General features: G+C 39.8%; 2 protein-coding genes across 3 annotated transcripts in view; one reads left to right on the top strand and one right to left on the bottom strand.

The window, feature by feature from the left end:
- Positions 1–14,744, top strand: part of LOC138809373 (F-box/LRR-repeat protein 21) — a 45,567-nt gene extending 30,823 nt beyond the window's left edge. Inside the window, exons 7-8 of one of the 2 annotated variants that reach the window (XR_011366822.1) lie at positions 13,918–14,093; positions 14,680–14,744. Coding sequence is in view for 1 of the 2 variants with exons in the window: in XM_069995886.1 (XP_069851987.1) it covers positions 13,918–13,998 (81 nt within the window). In the remaining variant the exon portion in view is untranslated. Of the gene's footprint in view, positions 1–13,917; positions 14,258–14,679 lie in introns of those variants that run through there. The other variant, XM_069995886.1, reaches the window with a different exon arrangement.
- On the bottom strand, positions 1,261–8,613 carry LOC138809375 (leukocyte cell-derived chemotaxin-2). The gene is made up of 4 exons (XM_069995887.1): positions 8,348–8,613; positions 6,855–6,951; positions 5,191–5,336; positions 1,261–1,683 (listed from the first exon to the last, which is right to left on the bottom strand). Exons 1-4 carry the CDS (start codon positions 8,391–8,393, stop codon positions 1,517–1,519), a joined length of 456 nt encoding a protein of 151 aa, XP_069851988.1. The 5' UTR covers positions 8,394–8,613; the 3' UTR covers positions 1,261–1,516.
- Positions 14,745–22,280: the final 7,536 nt, after the last annotated feature.

Raw genomic sequence — 22,280 nt, 5'->3', positions numbered from 1 at the left:
ATATGTGTCTTTATTTTATATGTTATTGATTTTAGTTTTATTATCTCTGTATTCGTTGGCTTTGATTGCAGATATTTTTAACTTTATTTAAAAAGAGTATCATGCCTTATGAGTTTTTGAATATTTCATAAACCTCCTATGTATTGCTATGACTCATCTATTTAGTTATTACTAAGTTAGGGCCTAAGTTGGTTAGTTCAGCTAAGGCCCATTTATTGTGATAACTGCTATATAATATGTTAGTCAAACACAATTTTTAAAAATCTAGGTCACTGTTGATGTGACATTGGGCTTGTTCCAGGTTTGTTTTTTTATGACAAATGGTGATGTTTTTTATGACAAATGGTGATGTCATGAACATTCTTTTCTTGTTTTTTTTTGTTTGTTTGTTTAAAGCAGAGTTTTACTATATGGACCCCAAGCTAGCCTGGAACGCTGATCTTTCTGCCTCTGCATCCTGTGTACTAGAATTACAAGCCTACTGGCTTAATGAACATTCTTATATGTAGGCTCTGGTATACCAGTAGAATAATTTCTCCATTGGTAAAGTTTAATTAACCTTTTCCTTTAGCATATCTAAATGTAAGAATGGAGTCATTCTACTGGAGTTTTCAAGAGAACTTAAGCAAAATTTTGTGATGTAAGTTTCCAGAATGATTAATTCATCTTACTAATTTCTTATTGATTGGATTAAATCTACAGAACTGGAATTATCAATGTTTCTTTGAACATTTGTCTGGCCTGTCCCCTTTTATTACTTTTTATCAGTAAAACTAAGAATAATTTGTGTTGTAATTTTACGTAGTAATATATAGAAGTAAGAAGCCATGGTATGCCTGTAGTTAGTTAAGGGCCACTGGTCTAGTTCCAGGAGACACTTAAGGTAAAGAAAGTTAGTCTTCTTTCTCTTTCTAACATTTCTGGAAGTACAGTCTCACTGAAATCTAGAATATGTGTTCTTTCTAGAGTATGCCATCATTCATTCCTTAGGAAACCTGCCATCTTACAGAGAGTAGAAGAATGTGGTGCAAAGCCAGCAGATCCTTTCTTATCCATGTAAGCAGATTTCTTTCCCTCTAGCTAATATTGAAAGTCTTTCTACTTTAGTTCAAAAGACTGTCTATTAAGCACATACTGGAAATAGCAGTTGTAAACCACTCTTCATCCATGTTCATGGAAAGACCTTTATAAAGGCACTTTCTCATATTCAGGCAAAAAAGTGACTATTTTCAGAGGTGTCAGAAATAAAGCCAGGAGCTATTTGAATATGCTTGTTTATTCATCTTAGTTCTTTAAATCTGAGAAATCTGAAACACAAAACTACCCTAGGTGCTGGAGGACCCAAGAAATATCAGAGATCTTTAAGAAATTGTACCTAGCCATCAGAGTGACAGTGAGGTGAAATCAAAATTCTGTTTTTCTGTGTTGCATTTATGTCCTGCTGGAACACAACTGTGTTGAAAATCAGAGTGTGCATCCAGGCTTTGTGTTTAGGCCATCTGGTCTTTGTCTTTGCTTACAGGTGTGCGGTTGGGTCACTCAGGTCACAGTTTTCAAGGTGTATGTGCGGCTGTATACCAGGATAGACTTTTTGCACAGGCAATGCAGTTCCCAGTTTCTCTCCCTTCTTGATAGAACCTTTATACTTGACTGGCTTAATGTAGAAGATTTTCACACAGAAACCTAAAAGAAAACGAGTATAATTCTTTATTTTCTGTACTTCTGTAGCCTTGATTCAGAATTTTAAAACAAGCACACAAGTGGAAAGCAAAGAAAAAAAAAAAGAATTGAGGTTGGATGAATTCAGCGGAGGAACAGAGGAAGATAACAGAAGCCTATTAAAAAAGGTAGAGTAAATTTACAGGATGGCAAAGGGAGGAAAGATTCAAATGATAAATTACCAGGAGTATTGAAGAAAAACAGAAAATAGTAGAAAACATTAGGTAGTAGAATACTGACCCAGACCAGTGTCAAGTCCAAGACATAGTCTGATAAAATTATCAGACTTTAAGAATCTTTCCTAAATTTCAAGAGAACTTTTATAAAGGACTGCACAGAGAAAGGGAGATTTAGTATAATGAAATAGTTCTACAATGATACAATATTGTTGGGACTGAATCTATGAGTCACAAAACTACCCTATACGTATACATATATACATACATATAAACCTATATGTATGTATATATGTATACGTATATATGAGTTTAACTCTGTTGACATTTTTTCCTGTTGGTTTGAAAAGCAGAACACAGTTCTGTGCCATATAGAATAACACAGTGATTGAAAAGACTAAAAATAAAGACTTGGACAAAGGTTTCCCAAGCAAATGGAAGCAAAAAGAAAGGAAGGGTTGTGATCCTGTTGCCAGAGAATGGAATTCAGGCCAAAAGCTTGGAAACAAGGAGAGCAGTGTGTAATGCCAACTGCCATGAATTGTCCATGCACTCAGTCACACAGAAGCCATCTGTATAAAGTGTAGACGATAGGAGGAAACGCAAAGAGAAATGGAAAGAAACCCACTCATAAAGGGGAGGTCTTAAACTAGTCTCTGTGCAAACAGGTCAAGTGGAAAAAACCAAAAACAAAGATGGAAAGCCATGAAATTGTGCTATCCAACATGGTAGCCATTATCTTCATGTGACTGCTTAGCACTTGAATGTAGCTAATCTGAATTAAGATGTACTTCTGAGTAAAATACATAATGCATTTTGAAGGCCTGAATATAAAAAAAGGAAAAGAGCTCCATTTCCTTATTAATCACACATTTGAAATAATATTTTGGAAAGATTGAGTTGAATAAAATATTAAAATCAGCATCAAATGTTTCTTTTTACTTCTAAGACTACTCAAACAATTTTAAATTACATAAACAGCATGTGTTACATTTCTATTGAACAGTACTGCTACAGGAGATCTAAACTCCTTGGAAGATCTTGTGAATATACATTAAATGTAAGATGTGTGAGACCTCTACACTGAAAACTAGTACAACTACCAACACAACAATCAAAAAAAGACCTCAATAGTCAGAGGATGTAAGATACCCATTGAATTGCAGGACTCATTACTATAAAGATGATCAGTTTGTTAACAGTTTTTTTTTAATTTGATCTATATCCTGAAATCCAATCAAAGTCCCAGCAAGATTTTTATGGAAATTGGCAAGCTATACATTTGGAAATGTGAGTTTCCAGATAATGTGAAAGAACACAGTCAAGAAACTTACCCTTGGTGCCAAGATAATGTGAAAAAACAGAGTTTAGGAATTTAGACTCCCAAATATCAGTGTGTATTTTTAACTATTGTGATCAAGACAGTGTGATATTTGTACCAGATTGAAAACTAATGAGCGTGTGTGCCAGCGGCTCACACCTGTATTCTTAGTTGTAATCAAGTTAATGTTGGTAATGTTGGGTTAATTCAAAATCAGTATGAGAAAAAAAACTTCAAGTTTCTTACACAAACCAATCAAAATGAAAGTCAAAACAATAATGTGTATAGGAGAATACCCAAGAAATATTTTCATGTATTCACGTTGGCAAAAGTGTGTTAAAAATGTGTTCACAATAAGGGAAATAGTTAACTAAATTTGACTACATTAAAAATAAGAATTTCCAACTTGTAATCCTGACTTCTTGGGAGTCGAAGATAAAGAGGACTATGTCTAGGTCAGTAGCACAAAAGTCGGTGAGTATCTCAGTGGAAGAAGTTGGACATAATGGTATGTGCCTATCATTCCAGCTGTGGTGAGAAGTAAAGAATAAAATCACTGTCCAAATGTGTGTCTGAAAGTAAGACCCTATCTCAAAAATAAACAAGAAGTGGGCTTCAGGCTTGACTCTGCAGTATCTTATCTACTGAATACCAGGCACTGAGTTCAAGCTCCAGTATTGCCAAAAGAACAAATATAAGAATTTCTGTCTAATCATAAAGGAAGTAAAAAGTTAGTTCACAAAGTGGGAAAAGAGTGGACTCAAATCTAGAATATGTGGGCTCCATTTCAATAAGAAAAAGTCAGATAATTCCATAGGAAAGGGGCAAGATATTTGAATAGGCTCATCGTAAAAGATATCCATGTTAACAGTAAATACGGGACATTGCATTTCATTAACCACTGGGGGAATGCAAATTAAAACCGCAGTGAAACACTCCATCAATCAGAGTGGCTGGAATCCAGCAGTGCATAGGTAACATGAAGGACTGTGTGGGGAATAAATGGAATGCTCATACACTCTTGGAAGACCTGTAAAATCAGTACAACTGTTCTGAAAAACTGGCAGTTATCAGCTGTAGCTGAAGATGTGCATGCTCCAAATGACAGCCGTTTCCCTCTTACAGTCTTCTATCGACTGCTAAGGGCGTTGGTTGTGGAACCAGAGAAATGGCTGCAAGGTAGGTAGATAGACGGAAGTATATGCATATCATGGGATAGTTTACATCCAACAGAATGAACAGGTGTACAAAACCACAGATTAATCTCACAGTGGTGAGAGGCAATGAAAGAAGCCCACAAATACAAGTAGCATATATTGTTTCATTCTATATATGTCGTCTTTTAAAATGGACATGCTGGAATAGTACCTGAACTCTTATCTAGCACAAGAGGTCTTGACCAGACTGGCTTACTCTGTGTCTTGATGTGGATGTTGGCAACCCAGTGTATTCACTTGATGACAATTTGTGGAGCTGTACTTAGGCATGAAACGTGTTTTTATATGTTGTGTTATACCTCAGAAGAGTTAAAGCTCAAGACAACTCCAAGCCTGGCATACCAGAAGACCTGCTCTACGTAAAACATAAGAGGACTTTGAAAGTAGTTTACATTTAATCCTGGCTGAAATGTCAACATTTACAAATTGTGAGACTTTAGTAAATGAAGATGTCTTTCCATTATGGCTAATTTTACTGAAAGTGATTTTGTTTATAGATTTTTTTTTAAAGTAGAACCACATAGGCCACAGAGAAAGCACACCCATCCATCACCTGTAGACTTGGAGGATCCTGTGGCAAAAAATGCAGTCTTTGGGGAAAGTGTTGGAACGGCTTTGCAAAGTTTTGCTTAATGTATCCTTTATGTTCAAGATACTGTAGTGTTGAAAGAAGCACACAACATCTGTATATGAAACCTGCATGAAATCAATCATCATCTCTAGCAGCTGACCTGGGTCTGTACTTCACCTCTCTTACCTCTTCCAGAAAGCCGAATGCCATTGTTAATAGCATTTTTGTTTTTATAAGGTTTCTCCTGGCCCATAATCATTCCAGTGAATGGTGCATACACAGTTGATCCACCAGAACACAGGACATCTACTCCCTGGTGAGACCTCTGATTTCTAGGATATAAATAAGAGCAAGCAGATTGTAAAGATAAAAACATTTAAAATAGCTGCTACATGGCAAACCTGAAACAAATATTAGCTATTCTTACATAGTATTTTGAGGAAAAGCATATATGTAGATTGTTGAGCATATATGTAGATTTTATAGCTATCTGAATCAGGACTATTTTGAAGAATTGTCTTTTAATGAGAACCTATCATAAAAGACATGTTGCCAGTCGCTGGTGGATTAAATCCTAGTTACTCAGGAGGCTGAGATCTGAGGATCGTGGTTTGAAGTCAGCCCAGGCAGAAAAGCCCCTGTGAGACTCTTATCTTATCAAAAACTGGAAATGGTGTTGTGGCTTGAGCCCAGAGAGGCTCAGGGACAGTACCCAGGCCCTAAGTTCAAGCCTCACACCAAAACAAACACAAAAAAGACATGTTGCCTTAATCTTACTTTTCTTCCAGTTTGAAAAAAGAAAAGTCCTTGAAAACATCATTTATTTCGTCTGGTATTTTAACTTGATGAGGGATACCTCTTGGGTTTATTAAACTGCATGAACAAAATACAAAATGCTTCCAGATGGTGACGTTTCTTGGGGTTGTCCCTAAATTACCCCTCAGCTCTGACTTTCCATTCTCTTGCCCCGTCTGCTCCTACCGGCCTCTTTCCCCACGCAGCAGGCTACTTACTAAGCGGAGTCACTAAAATGGTTAGAATAGTGTGTAAGGCAGCACGGATCAGATACCCAGAGAAGAGCCAAAAAGTTGTCACATAAAGTTAAATGACTAAACATGACAGTGTGAACTAAGTCTTAATTTTGACAGTCCAGAGGTCATTTATCTATTTTGCCCCATCTCTTCATCCCATTTCAGATATTTGAGGTAGTATCTCTGTAAGGGTGAATTCTACTCTAATTAGGCTGGAAATCAGCAATGGAGTTGGACATACATATGACTTTTTTCAGACCGGACCCCTCCTCAAGGTGGTATGTATATTACTGGAAATTCATAAATGTGGCTCTCATTGTCTAGGAGACAGCAGGCTTTCTTGTCTGCTTAGGGTTAGCTGCTAACATCTAAATTTCACAGCCCGAGTCAGTGACAGCATCGTTGATGGGAAGAGAATCCAAAAGCCTGCATTCAGAGGTAGCCTTTGCCATCTCCAACCATGAATGCTTGGTGGAAACCTTCATTCTCTGATCCCTTAGATCAAGCTCCTTATCTTACGAAAGACAGTAATAGTGTTTGGCTTTTATCTTTGGAAAATCAGATGAGACAGGTAAATGTAGAGAGACGTTTGAGACGGAAAACATTGTGTTGCTTCTTTCATGGTCTGTCCCCAATTTACTACTTATCCTTGAAGTACGGTTCTTGGAAGTTGCTCCAAAGACAGTATTGCTTCACACGTCTCTGGGTTTTCATACTGTCCCAGGGGAGGTCAGGTGAGCCCTTGAGAAAACATAGGACAAGGACACTAGACAAGGGGAAGAGCCAAAGAGGTTGCTATTTGCCTGTGAAACCACATACCTTTGAGCAGAGTATGCACCACAGCCGTGGCTGTCACATGTCCGGATCTCGTTGGAGGACTTACCGGCACACATAGTTGCCCACTGCCCGGCCAGTGCTGAAAAAGAGAACCATGAGTGCTTTGGGTACCTCCAACCTCCATCTGCCTTCTTAGTCTCTGGGAACTCCTGAGAAGCCTGCTTTCACTGTACTTGCCCCGAATTCCTGGAGTTTTATGGGAAAGATCTTCTTTACAGAATTATGTTCCCTGATTCAGACGTCAAAACTGGCTTTTTCCCTAGCCAGTTCTGCTGTATGACGTATAAAGTATCTATTTCTTTATAAGCACTCACCTCCAACATTATCCCCTTGTTTCACACTATCCACTAATAAGTGGTATAAATTGTGCTTTGTAAATTTCCTGACATGGGAACCACTGTGTTGAAGTTAAGCAAAAATAAACAAGCACCAATCAGATAACTTTAGAAATTCTCTTTGAAATGCTGCTTTGTGGTTCTAATAATCAAATTTGAGCAAATGTTAGAATTAAAGGCAGAGCATATTCTGAAATAACCAAGTTTATTCAACCTGAACTAAATTTTTTTTTCCTATTTGTGGACGTGGAAGAGAGAGATTCTCAAAATCTAAAATGTTGAAGTAATTTAAAGTGAGGTCAGAAGAGAAATGAGGAAGGAATAGAAACAGTTGCATGGTAACAATGGAAAGACTGTCTCTCTTATACTTCCTGCAAACTTTAACTGCTATTTGTATTTTCAGTACCATAAGCATTGTCAAATGAATTAAATTCTCTAATTTCCGATATTAACACACACAGTTAACAAACTCAGCCTTTCACTTTCAAACTAATAAAACCAGAAGCAAAATCAAGACCTTGTTAATTTGGTGGTTGATTCTATTTAAAGACATTTTTCTCTTCACAAATAAATATACTAGGTAGGAAAGCTATAGGTGTGGTCGTTCCTTAATGTGATTTAAATTGTGTGTTTCAAAGTCTTGCACCTTGGAGCCAGGTTTCAGATCAACACCCTGATCAACATACAATGTAATCACTCTGGCAGTGGCATTAATCTTTGGGAACGGAGGCATCTATTAGACAATTTAATAGTCTATTAGACAATTTAATAGTCTACTTTTTCTTCCCTGCTATGAGCATTAAGGAGAATTTCTTTGTCCTAATCCATACTGCCCTTTTTCTGTCAGGAATTTTTGAAGTCTGATTCTTACAAAGCTTTTTGTTTTCTAGTTGTGTTCCAGTTAAATTCCAGACCGAGATTTGGAAGGGTTTTCTAGAAATCTTCCTGTTTGTGTTTTCCTGTGTCAAAGAACCAGAGCATTCAGGAAGAAATTGACAGTTCCCCCTTCCTCCTGCTATCTATCCTTCCTACCCCACATTTAATAACAACACACACGTTTCAGCCTCCATTTTCTAATCTAGCCCTGAAATCAATTTAGTAGAAATTAGCCAAGATTCTAAAATTGTATTTTTGACTTACCAGTAGAAATCAAAGCAGCCAAAAGTAGTACTTGTGTGGAAAACATCTGGATTTTGCTTCCCTTAGGTTTCTTCCTCTAATTAAAATTGCCCCACACACTCTTTGAAGAGAAGTCAAGTTTGATTATTTTTTGGCAAGTTAGCCTTAGAATTCTGCTCCTCTTGATTCTTTTAATTTAGCATGAGACAGAAAATTTATAAGAGAATAGAGCGAGTTGGATTCCAGCATTCCATAAATGGCTATTTGACTTGCATGTAAAACCCATGTAAAAGCCTTTGATCTGAAGAAGCCAGTTTTATTGGCAATACTGACTAAATATTAACAGAAATGATAAGGTTAAGTGCAGACTAATGGTCTTTGGGCTGTAGCTGGAAGAATATACATATGAGTAATTACATATTTAGTACCGTTTGTTAGGAGATGTGTTCATTTTCTGGTTCATTTTCAGAAGAGAATTGAGCAGGAAAAGTGTGATCCTCTATAACATAGTCTTCAGGATGCCCCTTAGTGTTAAAAAGTTATCAGTTCAATTATGTTTCATCTGTATAATTACAGATAGTAACATTTTGAATAAAATATTTCATTTGAGCTAGATGCTGGTGGCTCACGCCTATAATCCTAGCTACACAGGAAGCTGAGATTTGAGGATTTCAATTCAAAGCCAGGCAGAAAAGTCCCTGTGAGACTCTTATCACTAATTATGCACTCAAAACCGGAAGTGGTGCTGTGGCTCAAGTGGTAGAGCACTACTACCCTTGAGCACAAAGAGGCTCAGGGACAGCACCAAGGCCCTGAGTTCAACCCCCACAACTGAATATACATATATATATATATATAATATATACATTTCTTTTGAATATGTGACTTTAAATATTTGTTTGTTGTAATGAAAATTAAACATTTAAAGTACCTATCAGTAGGGGAAATGGTATCTGAACATGATATAATCATACAATGGAATATAACAGTTTTAAGACAATTTATATGCATTCATATGGTTAGAGTTCTATACTGTTGAATAAAAATACATCCCTTCCCCATACTGGGGCTTAATCTTAGGGCTTCATGTTCTTGTTCAGTTTTGGTTTTGGTTTTGGTCTTTTCACTCAATGGATGCTCTCCACTTGAGCCATACTTCCAGCCTTTTACAGGTTAACTGGAAATAAGAGGCTTGAGAATTTGTCTGCCAGACTGGTTCCAAACCTTGATTCTCAGATCACAGCTTCCTGAGTAGCTAAGATTATAGATCTGAACCACTGGCACCTGGAAAAAGGCAACTTTTTCTTTCTTTCTTTTTCTTTTTTTTTTTTTTTTGCTTTGGGATGTTAAATGCTACCTACACTTCTCTGAATTTAAGATTCTCAAATATATATTGATGTTACTATCCTTAACATTAGATAAGGACCTGGAATTTTCTATGGATGTATCCTCATTTAAATAATTGTCAGTAGCAGCAGGAGATTGGGACTGAGTCCTCTACAGAGTCAGAGAGGGGACTTTCCCAACCCTTTATTTTTTTTCTTTTCTTTTGGTTTTTGTTGGTTTGGGGGCTTACACCCAGTGCCTGGGTGCTGTCCCTGAGCTCTTTCACTCAAAGTGAGCGCTCTACCACTTGAGCCGCAGTGCCACTTTCAGTTTTCTGGTGGTTGGGGAGATAAGAATCTCATGGACTTTCCTGCCCAGGCTAGCTTTGAACTGAGATCCTCAGAGCTCAGCCGCTTGAGTAGCTAGGATCATAGGTGTCAGCCACTGGCACCCAGCTTGTGTGCAACTTTTGACTTCACATACAGTCCTTCAAGAAGGCATGTAGTATATAATGTGCAGAATGTCAGTGTCTTGAGAACTGAGCCTATGTACTGGCAAAAAGAACCAATCACTGCTATTAACAGGAGATGCAAAAACAGACACAGATACATATAGTGTACGGAGTGCTTCATGTGATAAAAATTTTGACTCCATGAAGGGAGAAGATAAGTAATCTCTCAATAGTACCGAGACAGCAGCTGTCAAGAAATAAAACCTTGATCCATACATCAACGCAGACCAGACGTTTTTATCTTAAATAATAATACAAAGAGGGGCAGGAGAGAGGCAGAGAAGAAAGGAAGAGAGTAAAAAAGGGAGGAAACCATAAATTATGACATTCTCTAGTTGTTCCTGAAATAGTCTTGGAATAAGTTAAGCCTTTCAAAGAATGGAAAAAGCCCAGTAACTAGGAAGAAAAACATTTGCTAACCTCTGTTGTGACAATGAAAACACTCTATAAAGCAAACTTTACTAATCAGAGTCACACTAAGATTTACCCACATACATGATACATAAGGAGCTCATTTCCCCAATATATTGAGAAATCTTAAAAAATACAAGATGTAGACAAACTGATAGATAAATGGGCAGAAGGTGCTAAGAGGCTTTCACAAAGAATAAACCCAAGCTAGCAGTAAGTAATTCAAAATGTTGTACTTCACCTATAATGAATTTGAGCTACAGAATTTAAGCGCCAGTTTTCACCTATCAAATCAGCAAAGCAAGGGAATGTGGAGATGTGTACTTTTATCAAAAGAGTAAGTTGGTTTAACCTTGTTAAGAACACAATTTAGCAACAGCACTGACATTTTTTAAAGCACAAAGCCTTTGCTCCAGAAACTCTATTGCTTTTTCTAACCATGGCTCACATTTCCTGCCATTTAGGGAAAAATGTCTGTTACTAACCATTGCAGTCTATCCTCCTCTCTAAAACCAGAGCAATTCCCTAAATGCAGAAGAGACAGCAGCATTCTGTTTCAAACTCTAACAAAATAGAGTAGGCAAGAATCACGTAAACCCTGCCAATTTTTACACAGTCTGATGATATTAGAAATTATTTCTTTAAGCAGGATATGTTAGGACTTTACACTGATGTTTAAAAATACATATGGAGCTGGGTACTGGTGGATCATGGCTGTAATCCTAGCTACTCAGGAGGCTCAGATCTAAGGATCACAGTTCAAAGCCAGCCCTGGCAGGAAAGTCCATGAGACTCTTAGCTCGAGTAAACCACCAGAAAACTGGAAGCAGTGCTGTGGCTCAAGTAGTAGAGTGCTCGCCTTGAGCTGAAGAGCTGAAGGACAGCGCCCAGGCCCAGAGTTCAAGCCCCACAACCGATCAAAAATAAAACAAAAAAAATACATATGGAAAACAAAATGGATGTGATGTTTCAGATTTGTTTTTAAAATAACCCAATTGTAGGGAGTAGGAACATTGTTGAAGGTGGGTAGTAGGTACATTTACTACATCTGTTCTCTCTGGTTTTCTTGCATTCCTGAGATTCTTGTTCCATTGTTAAAAAATAGTAACGATGTTTATATCATGTTGTAGGTTGGCTGACACATTTTCTTGTTGTTTTCCTTCTGTTATTTCTCTCTAGGAAGCTATTAGGACAGTATTTGCTTATCTTTGCTTAAGGCTGAGGTTCTTTTCGTAATTTTTCTGTTGATTTTTAAGAAGTAGCTATATGGATGGCTCTGTTATACAAATAATGTATCTTACTGCAAAAAAAAATCATCCCCAAATGCAAAACAATATAAAACAAATCCCCATTGCCATTTTGGGTGTTTGTATGCAATTCTTTTTATTTCTTCTTGCCTCTGATTTTAATAAATGTGTACTCTCTTCAGCTGACGTTGTATTAAAGTTAAAATGCAATAGATGATTTCAGTTTTCTGCAAACTATAAAATAGTAAAAGAGTTAGATGTTGGGCAGGGGTCTGGAAGGTTCCACTTGGAAATTTTTCATCAGACCATTTTGGTTTTATTGTCTTTGGGAATAATTAATAAGAGAAAGCCAAAATCAGCATTTTTGATCCTTAGTAAAGTTGATCTCTATGTAATCTGTAGGTTAGGATTCTTTGTGGGGATGATAGGACCAATGTACTTTCAAAGGGTTATTTACCTGGACCTTTAGACCAAACCCTCAAACCTCTTTCCTGCTCTTTTCCTACTGAGAGTTCACTAGAAGAAACCTACCCAGAAGCTATAAGCTATGTTGAGCCATACAGCTAACCAAATGCATTCAAAAATTTGAAATAAGCCCAGAACCACTCTTAGAGTCTGTCTATCTAGTCGCGATCAGAGAGAAGAGTCAATAAAGGCATACATTTTGGTTACTGAAAGTCTTAGGTTACAGATGAATACCCACTGGGTATTTTCCCCTTCTGATTTAAAACTATGCAAGTCATCCATATTCATACTCATTTTTCTCCCTGTCCTTCCCCTCCCTCCTTCCCCCTTCTCTATGCTAACAGAAAAAAAAATGGTAATCATTACAAGTACCAGAGATTACTTATCACCATATTGGGTGAAATAAGCAAGAGGGGATTTGTTATAAAATAATTTTAATATGGAGAGTCATTTGTAAGTTTTCTAATGTATAAAATAGTCGACTTAGCCGAAAACCTAAAGAAGCATTTTCCAGGAAACCACTCCCTTTGTCATTAATAGAATGAGTAATCGGTGGGACACAATACAGCCCTTACCAGAGTGAGCATCCGGTCTGATATACTTTGTTTATTTTTTCCTGTTCTTGGGGTTTAAACTCTGGACCTGGGAACTGTCCCTGAGATTTTTTTTTGCTCAAGGCTAGCACTCTACTCACATTGAGCCACAGGGACACTTCCGGATTTTTCTGAGCAGTTTATTGGAGATAAGAGTCTCATGGACTTTCCTTCCCTGGCTGGCTTCGAACTGCAATCCTCAAATCTCAGCCTCCTGAGTAGTTAGGATTACAGGTGTGAGCCACTGGCCACCGGGCGTTGATATACTTTAAATTAGATCGTAAGCTGCTGTAGATGAAGCATGCCATGTCTTTATGAAATATAGGTTATACATACAATGCAACTTTGTGTCATTTCTAATGCAGTATTTCAAGGTTAAGGGATATTGAAGGAGGTCTTGCTAGAAGTCCCTGGAAAGGGTAGGACACATAACATGATTTTCTTATGTGTTCAAAGCAGACCTTACTAAGCAAGCATGGTCATCTGGCAAACTAAATGCAAGCATGTTTCCAGAATTTTGCTCAGCCCAGGTTCTTTCTTTACTGTTACTACATTGAGGTTACAAACATAGATTCAGATCTACTAGCCATGCCTGATGGTGGTAACTCAATCCAAAGTCTGAGCCTTCGTTTTTCAGTGTTCCAGTCTCTCAGATTTAAGGGAAGTGATTCCAGTTCATCACGTTGCTGGGGAACAAATAAATGAGCACAGATAGACAGGTAAATAGCTAGATAGCTAGATGATAGATGGATGGATAGATAGATAGATAGATAGATAGATAGATAGATAGATAGATAGATAGACAGACATACAATAAGTAGGATGGATGGATAGATGATTTTCAGTGCTCAGGAAAGCTAGCAATTGAAGTAAGAGTGAAATTATGAAGAATTTAAAAACTTTATCCAACCAGCATCATGATTCATTATGAAATTTCTTTCTTTCCCATGAAGAAATAGAATTGACAAAACTTGTTTAATGTTTCTCCCTTGATGTCACCAAACAGACATGAAGCTGATTTCTGCCTCTGTTTTTCAGCAAGGAGTTGCTGGAGTTGGGCCAGGTCGTACAGGAAGCCACATGGCAAGCACAGCACTCAGCGTGTCCATGTTCCTTTAGGATGGGGATGAGGCAAGAAGAAAAAGAGAGCTATCTTCTGTTGTTGGCTACCATTTAAATGTTAAAGTTGAGATTAAGTGCACATACCATACAATGTATTCTTTTGAATTATGCGTTTCTTTTTTATCTGTTCTTGAAGTCATATAATCATCACCACAGTCCCATTCCAGATTGTCTTTATCATCCAAAAATGAACAGTGAAACACATTAGTGGTCACTTTCCATCTCCACTTTCCTCAGCCCCTGTCAACTTGGAGTCTACCTTTTCCCTCTCTGTCTTTGGTTATTTTGGACAAGTCCTATGAATGGAATAGTGTAATACTTACCCCTACCCCTCCTTTTTTTTTGTCAGTCATGGGGCTTGAATTCTGGGCCCAGGACTATTTATCTTTTTGTTGTTGAGTTGTAATTGTGTATTCTGGATCAGAGTCAGATAAATAATTTGGGAATATTTTGCCTCACTATGTATGTAGTCTTCTCTCTCCCTCCCTCTCTCCCTCTCTCTTTGCAAATGTTTTTTTGAGACAGATTCTTGCTATATAGCCCAGGCTGACCTTTAACTCAGGGTCTGCCTGACTCTGTTTCATGAGAATGGAGTTTATAGGTGTGCACCACCATGCCTTGCTCATTTTCTTGAAAGTGTATTTTGATGTATACAAGTTTTTCTTAACTTTTATAAAGTTTAATATGTCTATAGAAAACTATAGGGGCTGAACATTCCCACCAATAGTGCATGAGAATTTCACAGTAGTAAAACAACCAAGAAAAGCCTAGGACTGAAAGGATACACTGCCAGATTCTACCAGAAGAACTAACACCAATGCTTCTGAAACTATTTTACAAAGTACAAAGGGCAACAACATTTTCAGACTGATTCCATGAAGCCAGTATTACCGTGATTCTCAAACGAGGTAAGAAACAACAGTAAAGAAAAACTATAAGCCAGTTTCTTGATGAGCATAAATACAAAAAATCCTCAATAACACAATACTTTCAGAATGAATTCAGCTACACAGCAAAAGGATCATACATCATAATCAAGTTGCCATCCCTCCAGGAATTCATTCCAGGATGGTTCAGCATACACAAATCAGTAAACACAAAATGGCAGGCATATAAACAGAAGTCAGAGCAAGAATCACATGATCATCTGAATAGATGCAGAAAATGTTTTTGACAAAATCCAACATCTTTTCACAGTCAAATCACTGAAGAAATGAAATAGAAGACACACAACTCAATATAATAAAGGCTAGAGATAACAAATCTACAGCCAGGTTACTCTGAATGGGGGAAAAAACCCTAGAAGCAGTTCCTCTAAAGTTAGGAATGAAACAAACATGCCATAGTCATGATCAAAGTATGTGATATGAATGTATGGAAATGTTACAATGGATGAACCCTTTATGCTATGTACAGTTGAATATATGCTAATTAAAACTATATAAGGGATTTCATTTCTTCACATCCTCACCAACATTTACTACATTTTAAAAATAATAATTGTCCTAAAAGGTATGAAACATTTTTGTGATATCACTTTGTACACACACACACACGCACACACACACACACACACACACACACACACACACACACACACACACACACACACACACACACACACACACACACACACACACACACACACACACACACACACACACACACACACAGCCTTGCCAGACAGTATAGGAATCAGGCACTGATATATAAGTAGAATGTATATATGTAGAATATTCCTCCTACCTGTGTGCTTAGGACAAGATGAAAGCAAGGGTGTTACCTTCCCAAAGTTTGTTAAATTACAGGGTCCACATTTGCAGCATCCGTAATTAATCTTTATCTAAAGTTACTCTTGTGAGCTGGCTGACCATCTTTGGCATACTTTCTTGGCCAAAATACACTGGAGATGATTTACACCAAACAAAATACTATCACTCTAAGCCAGTGACATTTAAATTAGACATGAGCCTTGCCCAATAAAACCTTTCTCTACCTCATTGGGTAGGAATATGCAGTCAAGACAGACTCTACACCTACTTGTTACTTAAGCCCATTCTTTTCAAGTGAGAGGGTCTGTGTTTTAAAATTCTGTGTGTGAGCTGAGTACTGGTGGCTCATGCCTGTAATCCTAACTGAGGATCACAGTTCAAAGCCAGCCTGGACAGGAAAGTCCGTGCGATTCTTTTGGGGGGGGGGATCCGGTTGTGGGGCCTGAACTCTGGGTCTGGGCGCTGTCCCTCAGCTCTTCAGCTCAAGGCTAGCACTCTACCACTTGAGCCACAGCGCCACTTCCAGCTTTTTTCTTTTTGCTTATGTGGTGCTGAGGAATAGAACCCAGGGCCTCATGCATGGAAGGCAAGCGCTCTACCACTGAGCCACCTTCCCAGCCCAGTCTGTGAGATTCTTATCTCCAATTAACCACCCAAAAACCATAAGTAGAGTTGTGGTTTAAAATGGTAAAGTACTAGCCTTCAGAGAAAAAAAAAAAAAGCTCAAGGACAATACCCAGGTCCAGGTCCTGAGTTCAAGCCCCAGGACTGGCACCAAAAAAAAAAAAATCTGCATGAGACTTTTAAAAAATGGGAACAGACTATTTGATGTTAAAATTCCAGAATGTACTAAGCCCCAGTTCATAAACCATTTCAGTCTATCAGACATTCACAAAATCACAATGGACAACATTTCCTCACCCTCCCTCACCATCTGCTAGTACTTTGACCAACAGAAAGCAAACAGCTCAGAGCCACCTAGGGAAACACAGACCTGGCTTAGCCTGAGCCGTGGTAAACAGATGTACTTGGCCCCCTGAGCTTTGAACCCTGACATTACACCACACACAGACATGCTGAGTGTGTTGCCAGAGGTTACAACAAACACACACACACACACACACACACACACACACACACACACATTCTTGGCACCTTTGTTCTGATTGACTCAGACCAGCTGAACATATTAAAAGGAGCGATAAATCCACTTTTGACAATGGAAGAAATGATGCTAGCCTGTTTGAGGATTAAAATGCCTTTCTTGCTACTGAAGCCTCCTACGAAAGGGAATCCTGTCAACAAGGCATCGCCCTCAGAGTGGGTTTTAGTACTTGCTTCACTGCTCAACTACCAAGCTCTTATCCCAAGCCCAGTGAGACCCTGACAAGACAGGAAGACAAGAAAGATGTCACCTGGGCTGGCCGAGCCATGGTACAGAGGGGAGGGCCAGGATGAGCTCAATTTTGTAAGCATTTCAGAGGGCATTGCAAACCAGCTTTCTGCTCAGCTGGCTTCGCTCCCCACCACGAAGATGATGTTTCTGAATTTTCCCTTGACTCGAGGGAGATCTGGAATTTCTCTAGGAATATTTCTGTGGGATACTAGGAGAGAGGGAAGTCAGGACAGGCAAAAGCATTCATGCAAGGCTTCATTTTCTGTTTCCAGAGCTTCCTCGGAAAACCTTTTGTGAGAAGTTATGCTTGCGATGTGGAGCAATCCTTTCTGTGGTGATGAAAGAGGAACCTGGTTGGACAGCAAAGAGAGAGAAATGTGACCTTCAGAGAGGATATCAAGCCAGTCTTCACCAGACAACAGGATCAGTGGTTTTCAGAGAAAACTCAGGTGACGCTCCTAGCTGGATGACATCTTCTGGGATTCCAAATTCAGACAGTTTTTTTTTTTCCCATTAGTTTTATTTTCCTTTTCGGAAACAATTGTTTTCTCTCTATAATTAGCAAGAGAACTCTGTCTATAATAGCCAGGGCTCTCTGGAGAATCAGTACCGGCATTCTGTGACCAGAATGCCCCAGAGAAAGGAAAGATTTATTTTGGCTCATGTGGTTTCAGAGGGTTCCGTCCATGGTGGTTAGGCCCCATGGGCTTGGGCAGGAAGTCCTGGTGGTGGCAGTGTGTGGTGGAGGATGTGTTTACCTTGATAGGAAACAGTGAAGGGGGGATGGGACCTAGTACCAGGGTGACTTTCAACAGCACCCCTCCCCCCGACCCCCCTGGGTCTACTTACTCCAGTTAGCCCACACCTCCTAAAGTCTCCACCGTCTTCCAAAATAGTGGCCCCAGCTTGGGACCAAGCATTGAACACATGAGCCCAAGGGGAACACTTTCATATTTACACCATAACAGGGAGAGATAGATGATTGATGGATACATAGATGGATGATGGAGAGACAAACAGGTAGATAAAGTGATTTTAGATAATCAGTTCATGCAGTTGTGGGGCCAACTGCAGAGTGGGAAGAGTTGGTCCTGCATCTTGGGGTCCAGAGGCAAGTCTTGAGATCGAATTCCCCTTTTCTTAAGGGCTCTTTGTCTTTTCTCGTTCTTAAGTTCTTCAACTGATTGGATGAGGCTCATCCACATTATCTAGGGTAATATGCTTTATTCAAAGTCTACTGACTTGAATGTTAATCTCATCTACAAGCATAAAGAGTAAGCAAGCGATAGAGAGAGACAGAGGCAGAGAGAGAACATTTTATAGCCACATTTGGACTGATGTTGGACCAAATAATATCTGGGTACAGTGACAAAGCCAATCATCTTTTAGAACCTGAGCTTCAGGAGCAAGGGTTTTACTGTGATCCTTTGACTTTGAGCGATTAAGAAGATCAGGAGCAGAGTTTGGCCTGCAAGGGAACCCAAGGCTATGCACACCTTCCAGGGACTTGAAGAAATGTCATTTTGTCGGTTTGGTTTATGCAGGCATTTATGTATCTAATTACAATCTCATTGGAAATTTTCTTCGTGGCCTGTTCCATTGAAAACTTTCGATGAGCAGTTCAAAGAGAAATAAGACATGAAAACGACCCTATCAGGGAAACCATCCTGAGTTTCCACATTCAGGAATGTTTTACATTTGCAGGACTCTTTATATCCTTGCATTTGACAAGTGCCAGACCATCCAGAAACAGCAAGCAGGGTTCTCATTACAAAAGCAAGAGTAGCTGGTGTGCCTAACCAAGCATAGAGCAACCCAAAGGAACAATACTCACACTGGCACAAGTAGAGGCTCAATGTTCACTGGAAGAAGAAATTTTCACCTATGATATTAGAAATGAAAACCACTGATCAAGAGGATCAGTGCTTTTATTAATCCATTTTCTTCTTGGCAAAAGTATTAGCTTCTTTCTGTTTATTCCCCAAAACTTGATTTAAAAAGAGAGAGAAAGAGAGACTTTCCCAATCTAAGAGAAATACACATATAAATCTTCCATAACAATTCAGGGGATTTCACTCCTGGGTGTGTTTTTTTTTTTAATTTTAATTTTTTTTTTTGCCAGTCCTGGGGCTTGAACTCAGGGCCCAGGCTCTGTCCCTCAGTCACTCTGTGCTCAAGGCTAGTGCTCTACCACAGGAGCCACAGTACCACTTCCATCTTTTTCTGAGTAGTTTACTGGAGATTGAGTCTCACGGACTTTCCTGCCTGTTCTGGCTTCGAACCATGATCCTTAGATCTCAGCCTCCTAAGTACACAGCTAGGATTATAGGGGTGAGCCACCTGGTGCTGGTTGGTGTATTTGTTTGTTTATGTCAGTTGTAACTTGAACGCTGGGCCTGGGCACTGTCCCTCAGCTCTTCAGCTCAAGGTGAGCACTCTACCACTTGAGCCACAGCGCTACTTCCAGTTTTCTGAGTGGTTAATTGGAGATAAGAGTCTCACAGGGACTTTCCTGCCCAGGCTGGCTTTGAACTGTGATCCTCAGATCCTCTTGAGTATCTAGAATTACATGAGTGAGCCACCTGGAACCTGGCTTGATGTGTTTCAGGAGAACAAAACACCTTTTTGTTTTTTGCATTTCTTACCTCATTTGTTCCTGCTCCTTTTTCCTGCCAACACCGAAGCTCAGACAAGCTGGGACGTTGATCTTGACTGTTGGGGAAGCATCTACGTGCACACCCCTGCTCCAAGAACAGACTCTTTGGCCAGTGGCTCCCTCCCAGGTCTTGGGTGTCTGGGGAGTGCCCTGTCTGATGTTGTGGGACACAGGTTTTTCCTGAGTGTGTCTCCCATTGATCCAATACCTGGAGGTGAAAGGAGCACCCTCTTCTGTCAGAAGCTGCCTGAGGGAAGATCAGGGAACTGAGGGTGGAGCCAGGAAGGGTAAGTGCCACTCAAGAAGCATTTATTTTAGTTATTAATTTTTTGGGTCGGTTGTGGAGCTTGAACTCTGGACCTGGACGCTGTCCCTCAGCTCTTCAGCTCAAGGCGAGTGCTCTACCACTTGAGCCACAGCACCACTTCCTTTATTTGATTTTTAAGTTAGCATAAATCAGTCACACAGGGAGAATCTCATTCGGTATACTTTGAGCATCCTATTTCCATACCCCTCTCCTTGCTTTTGCAAGGTATTTGGTGGGTTTCATTATGCTGTCTTTACGCATCACACACACACACACACACACACACACACACACACACACACACACACACACACACACACGCACGCACGCACGCACGCACGCACGCACGCGCGTGCACTCGATATGCTTTGATCCTTTTCACCTGTTGATTTCCTTTCCTTTCTCCCTCCCCCTCCTACTGAGCATTCCCCGACTGTCCCCATTTCACGTCCACGTTCTTTTATTAGTATCACCTTAGGTCTAGATTCCACAAGGAAGCAAAAACATGTTTTTAAGCCTGGATCATCTCACTCAACATGATAGTGTGCAATTCTGTCCATTTGTCCTGCAAAAGACATAGTTCTATTTTTTTCTTATAGCTGAGTAATCATCCATGGTGTATATGTGTGGGTGCATGTGCTTTCTTTTCCTCCTCCTCCTCCTCCTCCTCCTCCTCCTCCTCCTCCTCCTCCTCCTCCTCCTCCTCCTCCTCCTCCTCCTCCTCCTTCTCCTCTTCTTCCTCCTCCTTTTCTTCCTCCTTCTCCTTCCTTCTTCTTCTTCTTCCATTCATTGTGGCTCCATTCTCAATAATCAAGCTGTGGAATCAGCCCAGGTGCCAAACAACTGACAAACGAATAAAGGATCATTTTGTCTAGTATTCGTGAGGGTTCAATCTCCAGCACTAAAAAATACAGAAAAGTTTTTTTAAAAAGTGGGGGGAGGGAAGGGAAGGGAAAGGAAGGGAGGAGGGAAAGGAGGGGAAATACAGGAAAAGAGGGAAGGAGAGAACGGAAAGGAAAGAAGAAAAAAGGGAAGGGAGGGAGGGAAGAAGGAAGAAAGGAAGAGAAGAAGGGCTGGAGGGAGGGAGGAAAGGATATTAGAGGGTAGACAGTGTATCAGGATGAGGCACTCATGTAGAATAACCCCAGCCTTCCGAATTAAGTAGAAGATGTGGAGGAGTGAGGAAATGGCAGAGAGTTTAAGATGCACAGGGCTTGGGCTGCCATGCAGCTGATAAGGGAAAACAAGCTCAAGGATTGCCAGCCAGCAGGGCCCAGAGCGGGAAGCAGGCAAGGTGGCCTTCCAGCAGTCTGTGGCTGCCCAGCAGTGGGGGGCAGAGAGGGAGGGAAGGAGAGAGGGAGAGAGCTAAGGCTCAGGACAGCATCATAGGCTGGATTCGGAGGCAAGAAAAACACAGGAGAGGTCAGAAAAGTTGGCATCACAATGAGAGGTGCGTAGGTAGGATTGCTGTGGATGACTAGCCTCTTGTTCAGTGAAAGAGATTCTTCCTGTGTCAACTCTTTGCATGCCTTCTTGGTAGCTTTCACCATCACCCTGTTCTCTGCCCTTCCTTTCCTGCTACCTAAATACCCTTCCATCTTCTAAGGCATAAGTCCTACTTCCATACCTTCCCTCTCAACATTTCTAGACTTATCGAGGTCTTTCCTAAACAACTTTGTGAGGTGTTGTATTGGTTCAGAATCTTGAGTCTTTTATTGTGTCCTTTGTGTAGATTCAGGGTTCCTGTGTATATGTGAAATGTCTTTGAACCTGACACAGGGTCCTACACTGCTTTTATTTCCCTTCTGTGGTCACATTTTAGTATTTTTTTTTAAGTATTAGTTGATTCATTATCCGGTAATTAAAGTATTAGTATTACACCCTTATTTTTTGAGACTATTTGGTGATGTTTGTCAGATTTTTTTTAATGTGTTGACAGTTTAAAATGTGTCCTCATTGTGTGTGTGTGTGTGTGTGTGTGTGTGTGTGTGTGTGTGTGTGTGTGTGTGTGTGTGTGTGTGTGTGTGTGTGTGTGTGTGTGTGTGTGTGTGTGTGTGTGTGTGTGTGCATCCTCGCACGTGCCAGTACTGGGGCTTGAACTGAGAGCTTCTGCTTGGCTTTTTTGCTCAAGGCCACAGCTCCGCTTCT

The sequence above is a fragment of the Dipodomys merriami genome, unplaced genomic scaffold (assembly GCF_024711535.1).
Source record: "Dipodomys merriami isolate MVZ:Mamm:240054 unplaced genomic scaffold, mDipMer1.0.p SCAF_496, whole genome shotgun sequence".
Taxonomy (NCBI): domain Eukaryota; kingdom Metazoa; phylum Chordata; class Mammalia; order Rodentia; family Heteromyidae; genus Dipodomys; species Dipodomys merriami.
The sequence above is the reverse complement of the archived record's forward strand: the minus strand, read 5'-3'. Positions and strand labels throughout refer to the sequence as shown.

Coding starts and splice junctions, on each gene's coding strand:
- LOC138809375 (XM_069995887.1), bottom strand. CDS start 8,393: ATGTTTTCCACACAAGTACTACTTTTGGCTGCTTTGATTTCTACTG. Junction 5,337..6,854: donor GGTGCATACTCTGCTCAAAG/GTATGTGGTTTC, acceptor TTTATATCCTAG/AAATCAGAGGTCTCACCAGG. Junction 1,684..5,190: donor CATTCGGCTTTCTGGAAGAG/GTAAGAGAGGTG, acceptor GTTTTCTTTTAG/GTTTCTGTGTGAAAATCTTC.